Genomic DNA, 24976 nt, shown 5'->3' on the forward strand with positions numbered 1-24976 from the left:
GTCATGGATGAGCTGGACGTACAGCCAACAAAATCGGAACTCAGTAATCCCACTGATTCTCTAGCCAGCGGAAAAGCCCCTGGGAAGGACGGCATTACCCCTGAAATAATCAAGAGTGCTAAGCCTGCAATACTCTCAGCACTCTACGAACTGCTTTGCCTGTGCTGGGATGAGGGAGCAGTACCACAGGACATCCGCGATGCCAATATCATCACCCTCTATAAAAACAAAGGTGACCACGGTGACTGCAACAACTACCGTGGAATCTCCCTGCTCAGCATAGTGGGGAAAGTCTTCGCTCGAGTCGCTTTAAACAGGCTCCAGAAGCTGGCCGAGCGTGTCTACCCTGAGGCACAGTGTGGCTTTTGAACAGAGAGATCAACCATTGACATGCTGTTCTCCCTTCGTCAGCTACAGGAGAAATGCCACGAACAACAGATGCCCCTCTACATTGCTTTCATTGATCTCACCAAAGCCTTTGACCTCGTCAGCAGACGTGGTCTCTTCAGACTACTAGAAAAGATCGGATGTCCACCAAAGCTACTATGTATCATCATCTCATTCCATGACAATATGCAAGGCACAATTCAGCATAGCGGTGCCTCATCAGACCCCTTTCCTATCCTGAGTGGCGTGAAACAGGGCTGTGTTCTCGCACCTACACTGTTTGGGATTTTCTTCTCCCGGCTGCTCTCACATGCATTCAAGTCTTCAGAAGAAGGAATTTTCCTCCACACAAGATCAGGGGGCAGGTTGTTCAACCTTGCCCGTCTAAGAGCGAAGACCAAAGTACGGAAAGTCCTCATCAGGGAACTCCTCTTTGCTGACGATGCTGCATTAACATCTCACACAGAAGAGTGTCTGCAGAGTCTCATCGGCAGGTTTGCGGCTGCCTGCAACAAATTTGGACTAACCATCAGTCTCAAGAAAACGAACATCATGGGACAGGACGTCAGTAATGCTCCATTCATCAATATCGGCGACCACGCTCTGGAAGTGGTTCAAGAGTTAACCTACCCAGGCTCAACTGTCACCAGTAACCTGTCTCTCGATGCAGAATTAAACAAGCGCATGGGAAAGGCTTCCACTGCTATGTCCAGACTGGCCAAGAAAGTGTGGGAAAATAGCGCACTGACACGAAACACAAAAGTCCGAGTGTATCAAGCCTGTGTCCTCAGTACCTTGCTCTACAGCAGCGAGGCCTGGACAACGTATGTCAGCCAAGAGCGACGTCTCAATTCATTCCATCTTCGCTGCCTCCGGAGAATCCTTGGCATCAGGTGGCAGGGCCGTATCTCCAACACAGAAGTCCTCGTGAGGCCAACATCCCCAGCTTATACACACTACTGAGTCAGCGCCGCTTGAGATGGCTTGACCATATGAGTCGCATGGAAGATGGCAGGATCCCCAAGGACGCATTGTATAGCGAGCTCGCCACTGGTATCAGACCCACCGGCCGTCTATGTCTCCGCTTTAATGACGTCTGCAAACGTGACACAAAGTCCTGTGACATTGACCACAAGTCATGGGAGTCAGTTGCCAGCGATCGCCAGAGCTGGCGGGCAGCCATAAAGGTGGAGCTAAAGTGTGGCGAGTCGAAGAGACTTGGCAGTTGGCAGGAAAAAAGACAGAAGCGCAAGGGGAGAGCCAACTGCGAAACAGCACTGACAACCAATTTTATCTGCAGCACCTGTGGAAGAGTCTGTCACTCTAGTATTGGCCTTTATAGCCACTCCAGGTGCTGCTCCACAAGCCACTGACCACCTGCAGGCGCCAACCCATTGTCTCCCGAGACAAGGAGGCCAAAGAAGAAGAAGATTATTACAATCAGGTGAGGAGGGGTCGCAAGGCTCCCCTCTTGTCCTTCCTCTTATTTGACTGCAACAGGATTTATTCCTTTTTTCAATAGTGGATGTGCTCACCACTTCAGTAAGTATTTTACCTTTTAACTTTGTTGTGATCGTAAAAGAACCAAACAGACAGGTTTTCTTGAGTTTAAACAAGAAAGAGGTGAGTTTATTATACTTAACAATCGAAATGCAATCTTAAAAAAAGTAATAAAATTACACAGCACATGCATGCATGCACTCACATGAGAAACACGCACACAAATAGATTACAGAGTGATGAGGGGTAGATTTGAGGTTGGAATAGACTCTGGAACAAATAAAAATTAATACACAGTCTGTGGGGTTGGATGAATCTGTTGCTGCTGAAGTAGTGTTCTAATAGTCATTTGGTAGTACGGAAGTTGAGTATTGCTAAAACAGGCATTTTGTCGAGGCTTTTCATTTTGCACTCATCAGGACAATTCGCAAGAATACCAATGTAAGGTAAAGCAACAAATTTATACCATATGAGAAGAGAGTGCTGATTGGTTGGCAAGTGGACTCTGATTAGCAGGGGCGTTGCCATGAAGAATGCACCAGTTTATGGTGACTGACAGTTAAATGCCATGTATTGTTTGAAATTTAAACCAGGTAGCTTGACTTTGATTGGTCAAGGCATTGCCTTGAGGAATGAACCAGCGAATAGCTGTCACTTATTTTGTTCAGCTGAAACTAGTGCAATGTGTGTACATGTTTTTTCTGTCTGCAAAGAACAGGCCCCTATGTACTAATATATGTAGCGTCCAGTAGGCGCAAATGTGCCACACTGCAAGCCCGACTGACAATCTGAAATTGGTTGTCAGCGTAATTCTCAGCACGCTGAGGATTATTTAGCAAACGTTGTCCAATCGCAGAATCACACCTAATGTTGAACACTGTGTTTTGAGTTTTGAAAGCACGGGCTGGTAGGGTTCGGTCTGTACCTTGCCCTTTGCAAGCAGCGGAAGGGGCATGTTGTTTGATACGATCCACCAGTCCTTGGGACATATGGCCTGTATACCTTGCATCGCACTGGCATTGAAATTCATATATCACATTACTCATTTGTCTGATAGGCAGAACGTCTTTTTGGCTTGAGAGCAGCAACCTGTTAACAGCGAACACCACACATTGCTACTGCATAGTAGCAGCGTGAAACAGCTAGCTTCACCTGTTACTCAAATTTTTGGGATGATAAACTAAGGCAGACTGAGCACTTTTCAGGGCCGAAAATGATAGCCTTAGGCCTGTTCATAGGTTTGTGCGTTATACAATGAAAAATGATCTGATCAGGGTGGCCATTGTAACGCAGGATGCCTTTGATTCGCCCTATTTCAGCATCGAGCTTACATGGTGAGCAAATGGCTCTGGCCCTATTTACGAGGTTGCTGATAAGTCAAATCTTATAGCACGTGGAACTGTAAGAATCCCAATGTGTGTATTGACCAGTGAAGGTCGGCTCATAGTCGACCGTGGTAGAGAACCCCCTAGCAGATTTCTCAACTAGTATGTCAAGGAAAGGGAGCTCATTTGATTGCTCCATTTCAAAGGTGAATTTGAGCACACGATGGAGCCCATTAAGTTTAGTTTAGTTTAGTTTAGAGATACAGCACTTTAACAGGCCCTTCGGCCCACCGAGTCTGTGCCGACCATCAACCACCCATTTATACTAATCCTACACTAATCCCGTATTCCTATCACTTCCCCACCTGTCCCTATATATTTCCCTACCACCTACCTATCCTAGGGGCAATTTATGATGGCCAATTAACCTATCAACCTGCAAGTCTTTGGCATGTGGGAGGAAACCGGAGCACCCGGAGGAAACCCACGCAGACACAGGGAGAACTTGCAAACTCCACACAGGCAGTACCCAGAATCGAACCCGGGTCCCTGCAGCTGTGAGGCTGCAGTGCTAACCACTGCGCCACTGTGCCGCCCAACTAAGACGTGTAAGGAAATTATTACATGCAGCTGTGGATTCAAATACAGCAAACGTATCATCTACCTATTGGAAATATGCAAGAGTTGGGAGGTTTGGTGTCATTCCCTCGCAGAAATATTTCTCGTAGAACCCGAGAAAGATGTTTGCGAGAGCTGGGCCTAGAGAGGATTCCCATGGCAATGCCATCTATTTGGGCATACCTGGTGTTGTTAAAACTGAAGTCAACTGTGCTAGTTGATGAGTTCATAAGTTCAGTGAATACTGATTCACGCCATGGTGGCGGAGCTAGATCGCCATGATATAGTGCTGGAGCACAAATATCTATGGCTTCCTTAAGTGGTACATTGGTTAATAGGCTAACAATGTCAAATGAGCACATAGACACGGTATTGCTATCGATATGCACGTCCTGTATGGTCTCCGCAAATGTGAAGGAATCCTTCACTGTGTATGTGGAGAACTTGCTCAAAACTGGTTGTAATAATTTGTGCAACCATTTGGCCAATTGATGTTGTGCAGAACTGGTCATAGATAAGATAGGGCATGAAGGGGCATCACTTTTGTGTGGCTTGGGTAGCCCATACATAACGCGGACACAGCGAGCCGTGAGGAATCACTTGGCAGCTCATTGCTCTGACAGGAGTCCAGCAAGCATTTTTTTAAGCTTACTTTCAAGCAAGTCATGTTGAGCGGCAGGTCCAATGGATGCGAATTTGGACCTGTCATTAAGAATGGCGTGCATTTTGTTGCTAAGTTCATGCTTATTAAGGATAACTATTCCCGTCCCTTTGTCAGGTTTAATGATGTGTATGTCCAGGTTGGTCTTAAGGCCTGGCAATGCTGTCAGACATTCACGTTGCATGTGGAAATCAGATACGTAGTTTGGAATCCTGCAATATGCATGCGCTAGATCAGCTAGGCGCGCTTTGAAGGATTCAGTGTCTTCAGTGGGAAATTTGAGAATAGAGGAGTTTGAACTCAGCAAATACCTCTTCCTGTTTGATTTGGGATGAAAGCACACCAAAATTGAAACCATGCTCAAGAACAAGCTCCTCGCTTTCTGAGAGTACATGGTCAGAGAGATTTGTTACGTGTTTTGTGGCAACGTTAATTGCTTTGCCAAACCTCCTACCTCGTGCATATTTCCGATAGGTAGATGATACGTTTACTATATTTGAATCCGCAGCTGCATGTAATAACTTCCTTGCACGTCTTAATGGGCTCCATCGTGTGCTCAAATTCACCTTTGAAATGGAGCAATCAAATGAGCTCCCTTTCCTTGACATACCAGTTGAGAAATATGCTAGGGGGTTCTCTCCCACGGTCGACTATAAGCCTACCTTCACTGGTCAATACACACATTGGGATTCTTACAGTTTCATGCGCTATAAGATTGGCCTTATCAGCAACCTCGTAAATAGGGCCCAAGCCATTTGCTCGCCATGCAAGCTCGATGCTGAAATAGGGCGAATCAAAGGCATCCTGTGTGACAATGACTACCCTGATAAGATCATTTCTCGCTGCTAAAGGCGCAAACTTATGAACAGGTCTAAGGCTGTCATTTTTGGCCCTGAAAAGTGCTCAGTCTACCTCAGATTACCATCCCAAAAATTTGAGCAACAGGTGAAGCTAGCTATTTCATGTTGCTACTATGCATTAGCAACGTGCAGTGTTTGCCACTAACAGGATGCTGCCGTCAAGCCAAAAAGATGTTCTGCCTATCAGACAAATGAATAATGTAATATATGAATTTCAATGCCAGTGTGATGCTAGATATATAGGCCATACATCCCAAAGACATATCAAACAGCATGCCCCTTCCGTTGTTCGCTTTGGGCAAGGTACAGACTGTACCCAACCAGCCCATGCTTGCAAAACTCAAAACATAGTGTCCAACATTAGATGTGATTCTGCAATTGGACAACATTTGCTAAATAATCCTCAGTGTGCTAAGAATTACGCTGACAACCAATTTAAGATTGTCAGTCGGGCTTGCAGCGTGGCGCATTTGCACCTACTGGAAGCTACATATATTAGTACACAGGGCTTGTTCTTTGCAGACAGATATAACGTGTGGACACATTGCACCAGTTTCAGCTAAACAAAGTAAGTGACAGCTATTCGCTGGTTCATTCCTCAGGGCAATGCCTTGACCAATCAGAGTCAAGCTGCTTGGTTTAAATTTCAAACTAGGCTTTTCAAGCTGTCAGTCACCATAAACTGGTGCATTCTCCATGGCAACGCCCCTACCAATCAGGGTCCACTTGCCAACCAATCAGCGCTCTCTTCCCATACGGTATAAATTTGTTGTTTTCCCTTGCATTGGCATTCTTGCGAAATGTCCTGATGAGTGCAAGATGAAAATCTTCGACAATATGTCTCTGTTTTCAGCAATACTGAAGTTGTGTTTTTGAAGACCTTGGCTGGTAAATGTGCAGTTTATGGCAGGCCCACTTGGGTCAAGCTTTTCTTGTAGGCAGAATTGTAGGGGGCTTTCTTTCCCTGGTGTCTTTGTCTTGGATCCAGCAACCAGCAGCTAGGCTTTGCACACCCCCACCAGGCCTTCTAGGGAGAGAGAGAGAGATCTTCTGGCTTCTGCCTAGAATCAGTCACTGGCTTGTCTGCTGTGTCCAAGGGAAAACTCCCAGCTTTCACAGATGGACAGGCAGACACATGACTGCCTCAGTGTATTGCCTGGAACCTTCTAATGAGTTTCAATTTAGGAATTTCAGTCCCTCAGGCCTAAAGATGTTAGCATTTACACCTGGAAGTGTTGGCCCTTTCAAGGTTAATGTGCGCACATGGCTTTGAATGTCCTGCTAATTAATGCAATCTCCTGTTGTTCACTCAATAGAGCAGGCCATTGTTTAGGCTACAGGCTCATCAGACATGTGTCTCCTCTTGAGGCCTTGGAATGTGTAAGGTGTTCAAATGCAAATTGCTGTGGCCATCTTGGCTGCCACCTTTTTTTAAAAGGTTAACTGCAGAATTTCAGCTCTTTCTGTTTCATTAAAAGTTGTGTAGGTTTCCAGTTGATGAATTAAAACATCTCCCTTTGGCATAGCAAGTTTTCTTGACATTATCCAGCAACTCACTGTGAACACCACCATGGCAAATGCACTAGAATATGGTAATAACAATAGTGTAATATTTTTTCACATTTCCTGTACGACAGAAATCAATTACTTTTATAAATTTATCCAATGCTCTTTGTACATAATTAGCGAACACAAAATTTACACCTCCTACAGAAAATGTCTTCCTGCCAATGTGCAAGTTTATTTATTTGAATTCAGTCCTATATAAAACTTGTTAGAAAGTAAGCTAACCAAGTGAATCAATGAAATTGCTCCAAAAAAATCCAAATCCTTTTGGCTTTCATTTTTTATCAGTAATTTAAATTCCTCATTATGTCAGCCCTGGCTCAGTTGATAGCACTCTCGCATTTGAGTCCCAAGGTTCTAGCTTCAAGTCCCATTCCAGGACTTGAACACACAAATCAAGGCTGTCACTCCAGTGCAGCACTGAGGGAGTGCTGCACTGTCAGAGGTTCCGCCATTCGAAGGAGACATTAAACTGAGGCGCCATCTGCATGCCCAGGTGGATGGAAAAGATCCATGGCACTATTTTGAAGAAGAGCAGGCAAGTTATCCCCAGTTTCCCGACCAATGTTTATCCCTCAATCAACTTCACAAAAACAGATTATCTGGTTATTATTCCATTGCTGTTCGTGTGAGTTTGCTGTATGCAAGTTGGCTGCCGTGTTTCCTACAGTAGTGAATACACTTCAAAAGTACTTCATTAGCTACAAAGTGCTTTGAGATGTCCAGTGGTTGTGAAAAGTGCTATATGAGTGCAAGTCTTTTTAAACATTGTTTTGGATATTATAAAACATAAAAAAATCATATTTCATGTTAGAACTAAATTTACCCAAGCTGTTCTCTGTTTAATAAAAGAAAAATACTGCGGATGCTGGAAATCTGAAATAAAAACAAGAAATGCTGGAAATCCTCAGCAGGTCTGGCAGCATCTGTGGAGAGAGAAGCAGAGTTAACGTTTCAGGACAGTTCTGACGAAGGGTCACTGACCCTGCTTCTCTCTCCACAGATGCTGCCAGACCTGCTGAGTATTTCCAGTATTTCTTGTTTTTGGTTCTCGTTTTAATGTCCTGTTTCCATTCTTATCCTCTTCCATGAGAGGCCTGGTTATCAACCAGATGCCTTGGCTGTAGTTTGCCATATGAATGGCTCAACCAGGTTCTTCCTTTCCTGGGCTTTACAGCCCACTTTCTTTTTTTCTTTCTCCTCCCTGATTGTTTAAGTGCATAAACATGGCCACCAATTCTGCACTTTTGCTTCTCCTCTCTCCAAAGGTTTGATGGTCCATTTGCTGGCAAGCTACATTGAGTCAGCACAGAGTACAAATGCATTTCCCGCAACTAAAAGCTGATTTCCAGGAGCTTTGACTGGAGGACTGATTTTTTGTCATAAGTGTTAATGGGGCATATCTTGGAGTATAAACGGGACCTTGGAATACCATAGTCAATTAAGTTATTAATCTCGATTGGCAAGCCACGCTCCATCTATTAGCTATGCAGGGAAAGCTACCAATCAACATCATAAATCCACTCTTTAAAATCATACCTACAGCCCTACCAAATTCACGGTCACTGCATTTTGAGAATTGTGAATTTCACATATTTAAATCATAAATTTCATTGTGTTGTAAAAAATCATGAAAATTATCTGTTTAAAACAAGAAAAAAGACAATGGAGGTTTCTGGTTTCAAATGACGTTTATTGTATGCTCAGAGCCTATTATAAAAAGCAGACTATAAACAGGTCATATTCTTTACTCACTGAAGTCAGTGGTTCAATACGAACATGGAATAACCTGCAACTGTCTTTTTCTTCATTCCCTGCCTCTGCCCTGTGAACACCTGTCCGTGTTTAGTCAGAGCTCTCTCAGTGTTCACGGAGTTTGTTGAAATTGTCAGTCAGCACCATGCTAGCCTTGCAAGGTGGGGGTTTCTGCATTCCACAGCATTCTAAAACTGCAGCACAGGCAAAGTACAATCTGCTGCTTTTGCAATGCGTTTATGGGTGGCAAGGATAATCCAGGAAATTATAGGCCGGTGAGCCTTACGTCAGTGGTAGGGAAATTATTAGGGAGGATTCTTCGGGACAGGATTTACTCCCATTTGGAAACAAACGAACTTATTAGCGAGAGACAGCATGGTTTTGTGAAGGGGAGGTCGTGTCTTACTAATTTGATTGAGTTTTTTGAGGAAGTGACGAAGATGATTGATGAAGGAAGGGCAGTGGATGTTATCTGTATGGACTTTAGTAAAGCCTTTGACAAGGTCCCACATGGCAGACTGGTACAAAAGGTGAAGTCACACGGGATCAGAGGTGAGCTGGCAAGATGGATACAGAACTGGCTCGGTTATAGAAGACAGAGGGTAGCAGTGGATGGGTGTTTTTCTGAATGGAGGGATGTGACTAGTGGTGTTCCGCAGGGATCAGTGCTGGGACCTTTGCTGTTTGTAGTATATATAAATGATTTGGAGGAAAATGTAGCTGGTCTGATTAGTAAGTTTGCGGACGACACAAAGGTTGGTGGAGTTGCAGATAATGATGAGGATTGTTGGAGGATACAGCAGGATATAGATCGGTTGGAGTCTTGGGCGGAGAAATGGCAGATGGAGTTTAATCCGGACAAATGTGAGGTAATGCATTTTGGAAGGTCTAATGCAGGTGGGAGGTATACAGTACATGGCAGAACCCTTGGGAGTATTGACAGGCAGAGAGATCTGGGCGTACAGGTCCACAGGTCACTGAAAGTGGCAACGCAGGTGGATAAGGTAGTCAAGAAGGCATACGGCATGCTTGCCTTCATCGGTCGAGGCATAGAGTATAAAAATTGGCAAGTAATGTTGCAGCTGTACAGAACCTTAGTTAGGCCACACTTAGAATATTGCGTGCAATTCTGGTTGCCACACTACCAGAAGGATGTGGAGGATTTGGAGAGGGTACAAAGGAGGTTTACCAGGATGTTGCCTGGTCTGGAAGGCATTAGCTATGAGGAGAGGTTGGATAAACTCTGATTGTTTTCACTGGAACATAGGAGGTGGAGGGGCGACATGATAGAGGTTTACAAAGTTATGAGCGGCATGGACAGAGTGGATAGTCAGAAGCTTTTTCCCAGGGTGGAAGAGTCAGTTACTAGGGGACATAGGTTTAAGGTGAGAGGGGCAAAGTTTAGAGGGGATGTGCGAGGCAAGTTTTTTACACAGAGGGTGGTGAGTGCCTGGAACTTGCTGCCAGGGGAGGTGGTGGAAGCAGATACGATAGCGACGTTTTAAGAGACGTCTTGACAAATATATGAATAGGAAGGGAATAGAGGGATATGGGCCCCGGAAGTGCAGAAGGTGTTAGTTTAAGCAGGCATCAAGATTGGCGCAGGCTTGGAAGGCCGAATGGCCTGTTCCTGTGCTGTACTGTTATTTGTTCTTTATAAGCAGGAATCTCAAGCCTAGAGGTCTTGTCAAAGCCAGGAAGCGCATCAAATGAGTTTAAATCCACTTTCAACAAGGATAAGAGGTACACACAACTTTCAGGAACACTGCAGAAGGTTATTGAAACCTCTGAGCCACTTTTTCTTCACCACTTGACTCTTCCCCGTAGCAGTAATATTGTTTGAGCTTCTTTGCCATTGAAGAAAACACCTGTTGAGCACAGGCTTTTAATGCAGCATCATTAGACTGTTGGTTTGACTGTGCTTCAGCCCAGAACAGTACATCCATTACTTTATTGTAAGATTTGTGGACGGTGATATGTCGAGATTCAAACCAAGTGATTAAATCTGTCAGTCATGTAGCATTCTTGGCATCAAACTGAATCTCCTCATTGAGCTGAACATCGTTTAGAAGAGTTACAATTGTTAAAACCTGTGTTTTCGGTGTCAGTGTGAGTTCTTCTGAGACAAAGTTTGAGTAGTATATTAGGTTAAAGCCTGGCTACCTGACCTGAACTCGACCAAACCCGACTACATGTGTTTATTGTTGGATCGGGCATTTAAAGAAAATTGAAGGAGTCAGGCCCGGGTCGGGTTCAGGTCGGCTGTTGTCAGGTTGGGCCCGGCTCAGGTTTTAATTTTATGCCCAAGTCGGGCTTTATATCAGGTAAGCTGCATGATATTGTACTCTCCCTGTCTCTCTCTGTTCCCTGTCTGTCTCTCTGTTTCCCCCCTCTGTCTCTCTGTTTCCCCCCCTCTGTCTCTCTGTTTCCCCCCCTCTGTCTCTCTGTTTCCCCCCCTCTGTCTCTCTGTTTCCCCCCCTCTGTCTCTCTGTTTCCCCCCTCTGTCTCTGTTTCCCCCCTCTGTCTCTCTGTTTCCCCCCTCTGTCTCTCTGTTTCCCCCCTCTGTCTCTCTGTTTCCCCCCTCTGTCTCTCTGTTTCCCCCCTCTGTCTCTCTGTTTCCCCCCTCTGTCTCTCTGTTTCTCCCCTCTGTCTCTCTCTTTCCCCCCTCTGTCTCTCTCTTTCCCCCCTCTGTCTCTCTCTTTCCCCCCTCTGTCTCTCTCTTTCCCCCCTCTGTCTCTCTCTTTCCCCCCTCTGTCTCTCTCTTTCCCCCCTCTGTCTCTCTCTTTCCCCCCTCTGTCTCTCTCTTTCCCCCCTCTGTCTCTCTCTTTCCCCCCTCTGTCTCTCTCTTTCCCCCCTCTGTCTCTCTCTTTCCCCCCTCTGTCTCTCTCTTTCCCCCCCTGTCTCTCTCTTTCCCCCCCCTGTCTCTCTCTTTCCCCCCTCTGTCTCTCTCTTTCCCCCCTCTGTCTCTCTCTTTCCCCCCTCTGTCTCTCTCTTTCCCCCCTCTGTCTCTCTCTTTCCCCCCTCTGTCTCTCTCTTTCCCCCCTCTGTCTCTCTCTTTCCCCCCTCTGTCTCTCTCTTTCCCCCCTCTGTCTCTCTCTTTCCCCCCTCTGTCTCTCTCTTTCCCCCCTCTGTCTCTCTCTTTCCCCCCTCTGTCTCTCTCTTTCCCCCCTCTGTCTCTCTCTTTCCCCCCTCTGTCTCTCTCTTTCCCCCCTCTGTCTCTCTCTTTCCCCCCTCTGTCTCTCTCTTTCCCCCCTCTGTCTCTCTCTTTCCCCCCTCTGTCTCTCTCTTTCCCCCCTCTGTCTCTCTCTTTCCCCCCTCTGTCTCTCTCTTTCCCCCCTCTGTCTCTCTCTTTCCCCCCTCTGTCTCTCTCTTTCCCCCCTCTGTCTCTCTCTTTCCCCCCTCTGTCTCTCTCTTTCCCCCCTCTGTCTCTCTCTTTCCCCCCTCTGTCTCTCTCTTTCCCCCCTCTGTCTCTCTCTTTCCCCCCTCTGTCTCTCTCTTTCCCCCCTCTGTCTCTCTCTTTCCCCCCTCTGTCTCTCTCTTTCCCCCCTCTGTCTCTCTCTTTCCCCCCTCTGTCTCTCTCTTTCCCCCCTCTGTCTCTCTCTTTCCCCCCTCTGTCTCTCTCTTTCCCCCCTCTGTCTCTCTCTTTCCCCCCTCTGTCTCTCTCTTTCCCCCCTCTGTCTCTCTCTTTCCCCCCTCTGTCTCTCTCTTTCCCCCCTCTGTCTCTCTCTTTCCCCCCTCTGTCTCTCTCTTTCCCCCCTCTGTCTCTCTCTTTCCCCCCTCTGTCTCTCTCTTTCCCCCCTCTGTCTCTCTCTTTCCCCCCTCTGTCTCTCTCTTTCCCCCCTCTGTCTCTCTCTTTCCCCCCTCTGTCTCTCTCTTTCCCCCCTCTGTCTCTCTCTTTCCCCCCTCTGTCTCTCTCTTTCCCCCCTCTGTCTCTCTCTTTCCCCCCTCTGTCTCTCTCTTTCCCCCCTCTGTCTCTCCCTTTCCCCCCTCTGTCTCTCCCTTTCCCCCCTCTGTCTCTCCCTTTCCCCCCTCTGTCTCTCTCTTTCCCCCCTCTGTCTCTCTCTTTCCCCCCTCTGTCTCTCTCTTTCCCCCCTCTGTCTCTCTCTTTCCCCCCTCTGTCTCTCTCTTTCCCCCCTCTGTCTCTCTCTTTCCCCCCTCTGTCTCTCTCTTTCCCCCCTCTGTCTCTCTCTTTCCCCCCTCTGTCTCTCTCTTTCCCCCCTCTGTCTCTCTCTTTCCCCCCTCTGTCTCTCTCTTTCCCCCCTCTGTCTCTCTCTTTCCCCCCTCTGTCTCTCTCTTTCCCCCCTCTGTCTCTCTCTTTCCCCCCTCTGTCTCTCTCTTTCCCCCCTCTGTCTCTCTCTTTCCCCCCTCTGTCTCTCTCTTTCCCCCCTCTGTCTCTCTCTTTCCCCCCTCTGTCTCTCTCTTTCCCCCCTCTGTCTCTCTCTTTCCCCCCTCTGTCTCTCTCTTTCCCCCCTCTGTCTCTCTCTTTCCCCCCTCTGTCTCTCTCTTTCCCCCCTCTGTCTCTCTCTTTCCCCCCTCTGTCTCTCTCTTTCCCCCCTCTGTCTCTCTCTTTCCCCCCTCTGTCTCTCTCTTTCCCCCCTCTGTCTCTCTCTTTCCCCCCTCTGTCTCTCTCTTTCCCCCCTCTGTCTCTCTCTTTCCCCCCTCTGTCTCTCTCTTTCCCCCCTCTGTCTCTCTCTTTCCCCCCTCTGTCTCTCTCTTTCCCCCCTCTGTCTCTCTCTTTCCCCCCTCTGTCTCTCTCTTTCCCCCCTCTGTCTCTCTCTTTCCCCCCTCTGTCTCTCTCTTTCCCCCCTCTGTCTCTCTCTTTCCCCCCTCTGTCTCTCTCTTTCCCCCCTCTGTCTCTCTCTTTCCCCCCTCTGTCTCTCTCTTTCCCCCCTCTGTCTCTCTCTTTCCCCCCTCTGTCTCTCTCTTTCCCCCCTCTGTCTCTCTCTTTCCCCCCTCTGTCTCTCTCTTTCCCCCCTCTGTCTCTCTCTTTCCCCCCTCTGTCTCTCTCTTTCCCCCCTCTGTCTCTCTCTTTCCCCCCTCTGTCTCTCTCTTTCCCCCCTCTGTCTCTCTCTTTCCCCCCTCTGTCTCTCTCTTTCCCCCCTCTGTCTCTCTCTTTCCCCCCTCTGTCTCTCTCTTTCCCCCCTCTGTCTCTCTCTTTCCCCCCTCTGTCTCTCTCTTTCCCCCCCTCTGTCTCTCTCTTTCCCCCCCTCTGTCTCTCTCTTTCCCCCCCTCTGTCTCTCTCTTTCCCCCCCTCTGTCTCTCTCTTTCCCCCCCTCTGTCTCTCTCTTTCCCCCCCTCTGTCTCTCTCTTTCCCCCCCTCTGTCTCTCTCTTTCCCCCCCTCTGTCTCTCTCTTTCCCCCCCTCTGTCTCTCTCTTTCCCCCCCTCTGTCTCTCTCTTTCCCCCCCTCTGTCTCTCTCTTTCCCCCCCTCTGTCTCTCTCTTTCCCCCCCTCTGTCTCTCTCTTTCCCCCCCTCTGTCTCTCTCTTTCCCCCCCTCTGTCTCTCTCTTTCCCCCCCTCTGTCTCTCTCTTTCCCCCCCTCTGTCTCTCTCTTTCCCCCCCTCTGTCTCTCTCTTTCCCCCCCTCTGTCTCTCTCTTTCCCCCCCTCTGTCTCTCTCTTTCCCCCCCTCTGTCTCTCTCTTTCCCCCCCTCTGTCTCTCTCTTTCCCCCCCTCTGTCTCTCTCTTTCCCCCCCTCTGTCTCTCTCTTTCCCCCCCTCTGTCTCTCTCTTTCCCCCCCTCTGTCTCTCTCTTTCCCCCCCTCTGTCTCTCTCTTTCCCCCCCTCTGTCTCTCTCTTTCCCCCCCTCTGTCTCTCTCTTTCCCCCCCTCTGTCTCTCTCTTTCCCCCCCTCTGTCTCTCTCTTTCCCCCCCTCTGTCTCTCTCTTTCCCCCCCTCTGTCTCTCTCTTTCCCCCCCTCTGTCTCTCTCTTTCCCCCCCTCTGTCTCTCTCTTTCCCCCCCTCTGTCTCTCTCTTTCCCCCCCTCTGTCTCTCTCTTTCCCCCCCTCTGTCTCTCTCTTTCCCCCCCTCTGTCTCTCTCTTTCCCCCCCTCTGTCTCTCTCTTTCCCCCCCTCTGTCTCTCTCTTTCCCCCCCTCTGTCTCTCTCTTTCCCCCCCTCTGTCTCTCTCTTTCCCCCCCTCTGTCTCTCTCTTTCCCCCCCTCTGTCTCTCTCTTTCCCCCCCTCTGTCTCTCTCTTTCCCCCCCTCTGTCTCTCTCTTTCCCCCCTCTGTCTCTCTCTTTCCCCCCTCTGTCTCTCTCTTTCCCCCCTCTGTCTCTCTCTTTCCCCCCTCTGTCTCTCTCTTTCCCCCCTCTGTCTCTCTCTTTCCCCCCTCTGTCTCTCTCTTTCCCCCCTCTGTCTCTCTCTTTCCCCCCTCTGTCTCTCTCTTTCCCCCCTCTGTCTCTCTCTTTCCCCCCTCTGTCTCTCTCTTTCCCCCCTCTGTCTCTCTCTTTCCCCCCTCTGTCTCTCTCTTTCCCCCCCTCTGTCTCTCTCTTTCCCCCCCTCTGTCTCTCTCTTTCCCCCCCCTCTGTCTCTCTCTTTCCCCCCCTCTGTCTCTCTCTTTCCCCCCCTCTGTCTCTCTCTTTCCCCCCCTCTGTCTCTCTCTTTCCCCCCCTCTGTCTCTCTCTTTCCCCCCCTCTGTCTCTCTGTTTCCCCCCCTCTGTCTCTCTGTTTCCCCCCCTCTGTCTCTCTGTTTCCCCCCCTCTGTCTCTCTGTTTCCCCCCCTCTGTCTCTCTGTTTCCCCCCCTCTGTCTGTCTCTCTGTTTCCCCCCCTCTGTCTCTCTCTTTCCCCCCTCTGTCTCTCTCTTTCCCCCCTCTGTCTCTCTCTTTCCCCCCTCTGTCTCTCTCTTTCCCCCCTCTGTCTCTCTCTTTCCCCCCTCTGTCTCTCTCTTTCCCCCCTCTGTCTCTCTCTTTCCCCCCCCTCTGTCTCTCTCTTTCCCCCCCTCTGTCTCTCTCTTTCCCCCCCTCTGTCTCTCTCTTTCCCCCCCTCTGTCTCTCTCTTTCCCCCCCTCTGTCTCTCTCTTTCCCCCCCTCTGTCTCTCTCTTTCCCCCCCTCTGTCTCTCTCTTTCCCCCCCTCTGTCTCTCTCTTTCCCCCCCTCTGTCTCTCTGTTTCCCCCCCTCTGTCTCTCTGTTTCCCCCCCTCTGTCTCTCTGTTTCCCCCCCTCTGTCTCTCTGTTTCCCCCCCTCTGTCTCTCTGTTTCCCCCCCTCTGTCTCTCTGTTTCCCCCCCTCTGTCTCTCTGTTTCCCCCCCTCTGTCTCTCTCTTTCCCCCCCCTCTGTCTCTCTGTTTCCCCCCCCTCTGTCTCTCTGTTTCCCCCCTCTGTCTCTCTGTTTCCCCCCCTCTGTCTCTCTGTTTCCCCCCTCTGTTTCCCCCCTCTGTTTCCCCCCTCTGTTTCCCCCCTCTGTTTCCCCCCTCTGTTTCCCCCCTCTGCTTCCCCCCTCTGCTTCCCCCCTCTGCTTCCCCCCTCTGCTTCCCCCCTCTGCTTCCCCCCTCTGCTTCCCCCCTCTGCCTCCCCCCTCTGCCTCCCCCCTCTGCCTCCCCCCTCTGCCTCCCCCCTCTGCCTCCCCCCTCTGCCTCCCCCCTCTCTGTCTCCTCTCTGTCTCGCTCTGTGATCAAGTTTTTCCAATGGTATGTTGGCGCTTGCAAAAGCATCCACAACTTCCATTGTAATCAACTGATTATTTGCTGAGCTCTGTTGACTTCTTAAAACAAGATGAAGTTGTTGCTTGTTTTTTTAGCGTGTTCGTTTTCCAGCAGCGAAAGATAAGGCTGAAGCATTTGCAACAATCTTCAACCAGAAGTGCAGAATTGATGATGCATCTCAGCCTCCTCCTGAAGTCCCCAGCATCAGAGATGCCAGACTTCAACCAATTTGATTCACTCCGCGTGATATCAAGAAACGACTGAAGGCACTGGATGCTACAAAGGCTATGGGCCCTCACAATATTCCGGCAATAGTACTGAAGACTTGTGCTCCAGAACTTGCCGCGCCCCTGGTCAAGCTGTTCCAGTACATCTACAACACTGGCATCTACCCAGCAATGTGGAAAATTGCCCAGGTATGTCCTGCACACAAAAAGCTGGACAAGTCCAACCCGGCCAATTACCGCCCCATCAGCCTACTCTCAGTCATCAGTATAGTGATGGAAGGTGTCATCAACCGTGCCATCAAGCGGCACTTGCTTAGCAATAACATGCTCAGTGACGCTCAGTTTGGGTTCCGCTAGGGCCACTCAGCTCCTGACTTCATTACAGCCTTGGTTCAAACATGGACAAAAGAGCTGAACTCAAGAGGTGAGGTGAGAGTGACTGCCCTTGACATGAAGGAAGCATTTGACCGAGTATGGCATCAAGGAGCCTTAGCAAAACTGAAGTCAGTGGGAATCAGGGGGAACACTCTCCGCTGGTTGGAGTTATACCTAGCGCAAAGGAAGATGGTCGTGGTTGTTGGAGGTCAATCATCTGAGCTCCAGGACATCACTGCAGGAGTTCCTCAGGGTAGTGTCCTAGGCCCAACCATCTTCAGCTGCTTCATTAATGATCTTCCTTCAATCATAACGTTAGAAGTGGGGATGTTCGCTGATGATTGCACCATGTTCAGCACCATTCGTGACTCGTCAGATACTGAAGCAGTCCGTGTAGAAATGCAGCAAGACTTGGACAATATCCAGGCTTGGGCTGATAAGTGACAAGTAACATTTGCGCCACACAAGTGCCAGGCAATGACCATCTCCAACAAGAGAGAATCTATCCATCTCCCCTTGACATTCAATGGCATTACCATCGCTGAATCCCCCACTATCAACATCCTAGGGGCTACCATTGACCAGAAACTGAACTGGAGTAGCCATATAAATACGGTGGCTACACGAGCAGGTCAGAGGCTAGGAATCCTGAGGCGAGTAACTCGCCTCCTGACTCCCCAAAGCCTGTCCACCATCTACAAGGCACAAGTCAGGAGTGTGATGGAATACTCTCCACTTGCCTGGATGGGTGCAGCTCCAACAACACTCAAGAAGCTCGACACCATCCAGGACAAAGCAGCCCACTTAATTGACACACCATTTACAAACATTCACTCCCTCCACCACCGACGCACGGTAGCAGCAGTGTGTACCATCTACAAGATGCACTGCAGCAACGCACCAAGGCTCCTTAGACAGCACCTTCCAAGCCCGCGACCTCTACCAACTAGAAGGACAAAGGCAGCAAATGCATGGGAACACCACCACCTGCAAGTTCCCCTCCAAGTCACACACCGTCCTGACTTGGAACTATATCCCTGTTCGTTCACTGTCGCTGGATCAAAATCCTGGAACTCCCTTCCTAACAGCACTGTGGGTGTACCTACCCCACATGGACTGCAGTGGTTCAAGAAGGCAGCTCACCACCACCTTCTCAAGGGCAATTAGGGATGGACAATAAATGCTGGCCTGGCCAGCGATGCCCACATCCCATGAATGAATTTTTTTTTTAAAGTGTGGTGTCAGATGCTTTCTGCTGCGATGGCTTTACACCATCGGCGTGCAGAATTTGGCTTCCAAATTCTTTAACTTAGTGTGTTGTAGTATTGGTTGTTCTGACATTCTCACTTGTCTGCTAATACTTGAAACTGCTTCTCTCAAAACTGCACTGGAAGCCCTCCCTCATCTACTAATTTATTTATTTTTTATTTGTTTGGAGATACAGCACTGAAACAGGCCCTTCGGCCGACCGAGTATGTGCTGACCATCAACCACCCATTTTTACTAATCCTACATTAATCCCATATTCCTACCACATCCCCACCTTCCCTCAATTCCCCTACCACCTACCTATACTAGGGGCAAGTTATAATGGCCAATTTACCTATCAACCTGCAAGTCTTTGACTGTGGGAGGAAACCGGAGCACCCAGCGAAAAACCCGGCGAGAACCCATGCGGTCACAGGGAGAACTTGCAAACTCCGCACAGGCAGAACCCGGGTCGCTGGAGCTGTGAGGCTGCGGTGCTAACCACTGCGCCACTGTGTCAATCACTGAAATGCACCATGTTCACAACATGCCCAGCAATCAGCAAGGTGAGCGTGGTGTCTATGAATAAAAAACATGTAGTTCACAAAATGGCTGATTTCACGGTCCAGGACGCATTTTTCATGGCCATGAGTTTGGTAGAGCCTTAATCATTTCTAACTACATTTGTCAACCAGTAGCCACAGTATGAACCAATCAAATCACTCAAGCTATTTTCAACTGTATTTCTCCTTCCTCACTCAGGTCTATATTATCGCAAAAATTTTATTTAATTATGAAGCATGGGAAAATTTCCCTTGTTTCCTCTTAATATTGAAAGTACTACTTCATCAAATATCCTTTCAGTTTGTAAAGTACTTCCTGTAGTATAAGGGTCTGCAAGGGTTAATGAGAGTGTATAAAGAGTACCTTCTACTATAATGATCTAAGAGATCACATGTGAGCGAGATTTGAAGACAGCTTTGGAGCAGTCACACAGACTAGTGTGAAGTTGTACATAGTTATAATGTAATAAATCTTAATTTTCTAATTGCTCTTGACTAAAGAATTTCTCTAAGCTAGACTAGCTAAGGTGGCAGCATACCAAACAAACATATAATATGTTGATCAACAGTGAGATTGAGAACAATGGGGGTTCTTAACATTCTACAACCAGAAGAAGAATTTGAAGCAATTATTCAAAAAGGGCTGACCTGGAAAAGCATTAAATTTGCAGGACTCGGTAAGAGGCTGTGGAAGAGCTCCAGACATGGAGAGCCGGGAATCAGCAGTCGAAATTCGGTCTGGCGAGCGCAGGCTTCGAGTCGAAGAGCCAAGTGACGTTCGAGGGTCTGGTGAGCAACCCTGAAAGACGGTAAAAATCTGTCACTAGCCAGTATCCTGCAAACTGTAAGAAAGTAAGGCATTTTGGTAATATGTGCGAAACTAAAATGTCTACTCCCACAAGTTCAAAAGAAAAAGCATTCAAGAATAAAGTGGTTAACGAAGTTAAACAACCTCATTCAGAAGAGCAGCCAAAACATTTTCTTGGTGAGATCAATGATCCTAATCAGGAAATTTGGTCTGCAGACATATGTGTCAATAGACATCACTAATTTAAACATGACACCGGAGCAAATGTAACCATCTTTATCAGACAAAGAGCTGTGGTTATCTACACATTTTCTGCAACCAACAGAAACCCAGTTACATGGCCCAGGAGGGGTCGAACTCGAAGTGAAGGGGATGCTGCAAGCAAAACTCCAGTATAAGGGAAAACAAATATTAGAAACATTATATGTTCTAAAGAATCAGAAATTCTCTCTCTTGAGTAGAAGTACTTGTATTGACCGTCATCTTATAAAGAAAGTACAAGAAATTAAGCAACAAGAATCCAAGAGTCACTTCCAAGAGGAATTCCCAAAAATGTATACTGGTCTAGGCAGACTGAAGACCAAATATAGTGTTATTTCGCGAAAAGATACTAAACCAGTATGTCTTTTCATGCCTAGGAAGATTCCACACCCACTAATGAAGCAAGTCCAACATCAACTAGAAGACATGACCAGGGTGGGAGTCATTTCTCCTGTTAGTGAACCTACAGAGTGATATTGGGGAATGCTTCCAGTTCCTAAACCTAATGGTGATCTTTGTATTTGTGTAAACTTAACTTCAGGCTGTGGCACACGAAGTCCATCCGATGGCCACAGTGGATGAAAGCGTGGCAAAGTTATCTAAAAGTACCATGTTCACAAAGCTTGACGCGAATAGTGGCTTTTGGCAAGTTCCATTGGATAAGAAGTCAAGGTTATTGACGACTTCATGACTCTGGAAGATTTTGTTTTAACCGTCTACATTTCAGTATCACATCAGCAGCGGAAATATTCCAGAGAACTATGTTCAATATTCTACATGGCCATATGGGAGCCATCTTAGTTGACGGAGTGTCCAATGAAGAAGATAACCTATGGGTTAGAGCGGTTTTGAGTCGTCTGCAGGACGACGGCCTAGCACTGAATGAGAAGTGTGAATTTTCAACAACGTCCATTCGTTTTTTCGGACACATTGTCAGTAGTAGTGGCGTAATGGCAGACCCGCAAGATACAAGAGCCATTAGCGAATTTCCACTTCCGACTTCCGTTCACCATTTTCAGCGGTTTCTTGGCCTAGTCAATCAGTTGGCAAAATTCCTACCTAATTTAGCACAAGTTACTGAGGCTTTATGACAACTGTTAGGAGAGCTCAAGCATGGTGCTAGGATGCATATCAGGTACAAGCATTTCAAACAATCAAGGAGATACTGATTTTGCCGGATGTCTTAGCGCATTATAACCTTTCACTTCCAACCACAATTGCAGCTGATGCCTTGTCTACAGGAATAGGGGCAGTCCTTTACCAAGAACAGCCAGATGGAAGTCGAAGACCTGTTTATTATGTGCCACGTGCTTTGTCCGACACCGAGACGAGACACGCGGTGATAGAGAAAGAAGCTCTTGCAGTCACCTTGGCTTGCAAGAAGTTTTCAGACTACATTATTGGCTTAAAGGTTGTCATAGAGACAGACTACGAACCCCCTAGTTTCCTTACTTGAACAAGAGGAACTTGTTAGTATGCCTTCGCAGATCCAGAGGTTCCAGTTGAGGCTAGTGAGGTTCATGTACAAAACGGTATACATACAGGACAAGCAACAAACGACAGCAGATGCATTGTCCAGAGTGACGGTCGACCATCCAATTCAACAGGATGTTACTTAATTGCTGAAAGTTGGACATAGTCTCAGGACACTGCATCACAATAGCCGACAAGTTCAAATAAGCTCCAACAAACTCGTCAGGCGCAGATGCAAGATGAAGAATGCATCTTTGTCACCAATATTGCAAACAAGGTTGGCCGCAACAGAGTCCCAGTGCTAAGTAGATGAAAATATTCTTCGAACACAGAAGACACTTTACCGGAGTGGATGATTTGCTGGTATATGACGAGAGACTGGTGATTCCTGAGTCACTCCAGGTAGGGATCTTGGACAAAATACACCAGGATCATATGGGCATAACTAAAAGTAGAGCACAGGCTCTGGCATCCATGTGGTGGCCAAGAATATCGAAGGATAGAGACAAAATGATTTCAAATTATCAGGTATGTGCAATTCACAGATAGGATCAGAGGGAACCTCTTATCTTGCACAATTCCCAACCAGTCCATGGGAACGTTTGGCGATGGATCTAGTCATCTTTGATAGAAAATCCTATCCAATCATAATTACTTTTCAAAGTGGACTGTGGTTAAATGTATGTACATAACAACTGTTATTTGAGTGTTCCAAGAAATTTTCTCAATACATGGTATATCTGATCAGATAGTGTCTAATAATGAATCACAATTTGCAAACAACTACTTCAAGCACTTTGTGGAAAACAGTGGATTTGTACATATAACAAGTTCCCCTAGATATTCACAATCTAATAGAGAACCTGAGCGAGCAGTTAGAACAATTAAAGCACGGTTAAAGAAAAATCAAGAATTCTGAATGCACTTCTGAACTACAGAAGTACTCCATTGTTGTGCGGATTAGCACATCCAAACTCTTAATAGGAAGAAAATTTAGGGCGCAACTTCCAATTTTACTCAAATTTACTTCAAGGGCTGCAAATTTACATTTATCAGAGTTCAAGACAGAGAAAAGTCTTATTGAAAGAAGCAAGACCATAGTTGTAACAGGAAATAACATACCATGAACTTGCCGAAGTTGTCAGAAGGGCAAAAGGTATGGGTACGTAACCAAAGCAGAGAAGGAGTAATTGTCCAGAAAGAGGAGAATCAACAATGATCTTATTTATTAAGGATTTCAGAAGGTGCTATACAAAGAATCAGAAGGAATCTTATTCCTATACATCGAAGACATCAATTGATCATACATTTGGACGAATTAGATGTTAAACCTGAATCCTCAATGAAGGCCGTCCAAGTCTAGAAACAAGAGTTCAGCGAACGACCACCAATCTTCTGCATCTGACAACAAAATCATATATATGTATATTTGGATAAAGACTTTGGGGGGGGTAGATGGAGTATCAGGGTCTGAAAGGGTTAATGTTGAGAGTGTGTAAAGAATACTTCCTACCATCATGATGTAAAAGATCACATGTGAGAGAGACTTGAAGATAGATGCAGCGTGGCTTTGGAGGAGTCACACAGACTAGTGTGAAGATGTACATAGTTATAATGTAATAAATGTTAATGCTCTAATTACTCCAAACTAAAGAATCACTCTAATCTAGACTAACTAAGGTGACAGCATACCAAACAAACATGCAACACTCTTTATGTTTTATAAATAACTTACCAGTGATCTGCCTATCTGGAGAGACCATAACTTTATTGCACTGACTTGTACACTGTGGAGACCAGTCCTTTTAGATCATGAGATAGATTCTGTTGCCAACAGCCACCAGTGAGTTGGAATTATTTTCATTGTCATTCAGCCATTATTTACAACTGAGATCTTGTCAATCTTGTGTTCTGGTGAATTTATTTTTATTTTTATCATGGTAGGATTCTTTAACTGCCCTCCACCCCCATGACCCCTTACTCTGATACTGTAATAAGGCCCAGCACCTTTACATTAGCCAGATTTAAAGTTCTCCAGGCTTTTGATCAACTTCCAGAGCCAGGCCTTGCAGTTTCTACTGAGTTTTAGAAAAGATTAGTAATTTTTAGGTCTTTTTATATGCTTACTTGCTTTCTCATTTGTTTCTCTCTAGAGCTCCTGCTCAGTTCCAGTAAAACATTAACATCAAGTGGTGAAAATTTGTGGCAGTGTGTGTGACTAGGTCGAATTCCTCCTACCACATAACAGTATTATTTTCTGGTACACTTGCAGTGTTTGGGCAGTGTCCAAAGCCCAGTTCTATTTGAGTGCTTATAGCTGTCATCATGTCTGTCAATGAAACATTAGCATCAGGTTCTCATCCCTTTATGTCTTGCTTTATGCAACTTATGCACAAGATAAACTCCCCCATTTCATATTTGGAATCCTAATGTAGAGCCTAATGTCCTGAGCATTACTTAAGTAAAGTATTGTTAACAGCATCTGTTTCAGCTCATAGAGTCTATGAGCTGCAGACTGTGGTTGCAGATTAACCTCATGCCGTCTGAAATGGGATTAGAACCTTTTTCAGGATTACCCAGTGTGTCTCCCGAAAATAGTCTGGCAGTTGTCACCTGGGTTGCGAGATTATTTTATCCTTTTCTTATCCACTTTCCCACCAGTGCATGAGGGTTGCAGATCTTCTGAGGATTGTAGATCTCGTTGACTAAACTTAACTCTAGGAAATCGCAGCAGCTAATCTATAATATGATAACTCAGTGACAAAGCCGCATTTAATGGCATGGTTAATGGGGTATATTCTCCAAAGTTGCCGTTTAGTCAGTAAACTTCCCAAAGGCTCAGTTAAGGACTATTCTTCTCATTCCACAGCTTCTCTTTCCGTTGATGGTATCTATAAAGCAGCTACGTGGCCTATCTCTCACACATTACTGTTTAAATTTGTCACTTTATTTTCATTTTCCCAAAATGAATTCAGAATGAACAAGTTACTCTATAAGAATTACATAAGAGTCAGAAACAGCCCATTGTACCCAAATAGACTATGCCAGCCTTTATGCATCACACCTCCTCCCACCCCTCATAATTTTAGGAACTCATAGGATTGCAGCGTTATGTGTGTGTGGGTCTGTAACTCTGCTGCTTGGGGCAAACTCAGCATGCCTTCGAGATCAGTTCCCACGCATAATATTAAGAGGACTGAGAGCATTATATGGAGGTAGCTCTCAGGAACCAAACAATGCTACAGACTCCAATGCATTTGCACAGTCCTAAAGATTCAAATTGTAATTATATTTTGTTTCATTTAATGCTCTTGATTGAGAATTAACACTGAGAAATGCAGTCACCAGCGCAAATAAGCAGCAGTCAATTTGAACTGCTAGTTTTGGCTCAGAACAATAGCGGAGCAAAATAAGAAGTACTATGTGGAATTATACAGAATCTACAGCAAAGAAACAGCCCAATGGCATTTATGCTGCATAAGGGACTCCGACCAGTCTAAATACTGCCTTTCACCTTGCCGCCTCCACCTGCGCACCCCCTCCCCATATTTCTCTATTTCCTTCTCGCTCATGTAGACATCAGGCATCTCCTTAACGGTGTCAGTCTGTTTTAACCACTCTGTGTGGCAGTGAGTTCCATATTCTCAACAGTCTGTGTAAAGAAATACATCTTGAATTCTTATTTGTTCATGGCTATCTTATATTTATGCCTCCT

At 46.7% G+C, this 24976-nt stretch overlaps 1 protein-coding gene across 4 annotated transcripts in view; it reads left to right on the forward strand.

The window, feature by feature from the left end:
- Window positions 1–24976, forward strand: part of zranb3 (zinc finger, RAN-binding domain containing 3) — a 171643-nt gene that overhangs the window by 32567 nt on the left and 114100 nt on the right. The window contains exon 1 of one of the 4 annotated variants that reach the window (XM_068035048.1): window positions 16645–16722. The exons of the other annotated variants lie outside the window; for them this stretch is intronic. Within the exon in view, the coding sequence (XP_067891149.1) occupies window positions 16705–16722 (18 nt within the window). The 5' untranslated portion in view covers window positions 16645–16704. Of the gene's footprint in view, window positions 1–16644; window positions 16723–24976 lie in introns of those variants that run through there. 4 annotated transcript variants of the gene reach the window in all.

The sequence above is a fragment of the Heterodontus francisci genome, chromosome 7 (assembly GCF_036365525.1).
Source record: "Heterodontus francisci isolate sHetFra1 chromosome 7, sHetFra1.hap1, whole genome shotgun sequence".
Taxonomy (NCBI): Eukaryota; Metazoa; Chordata; class Chondrichthyes; order Heterodontiformes; family Heterodontidae; genus Heterodontus; species Heterodontus francisci.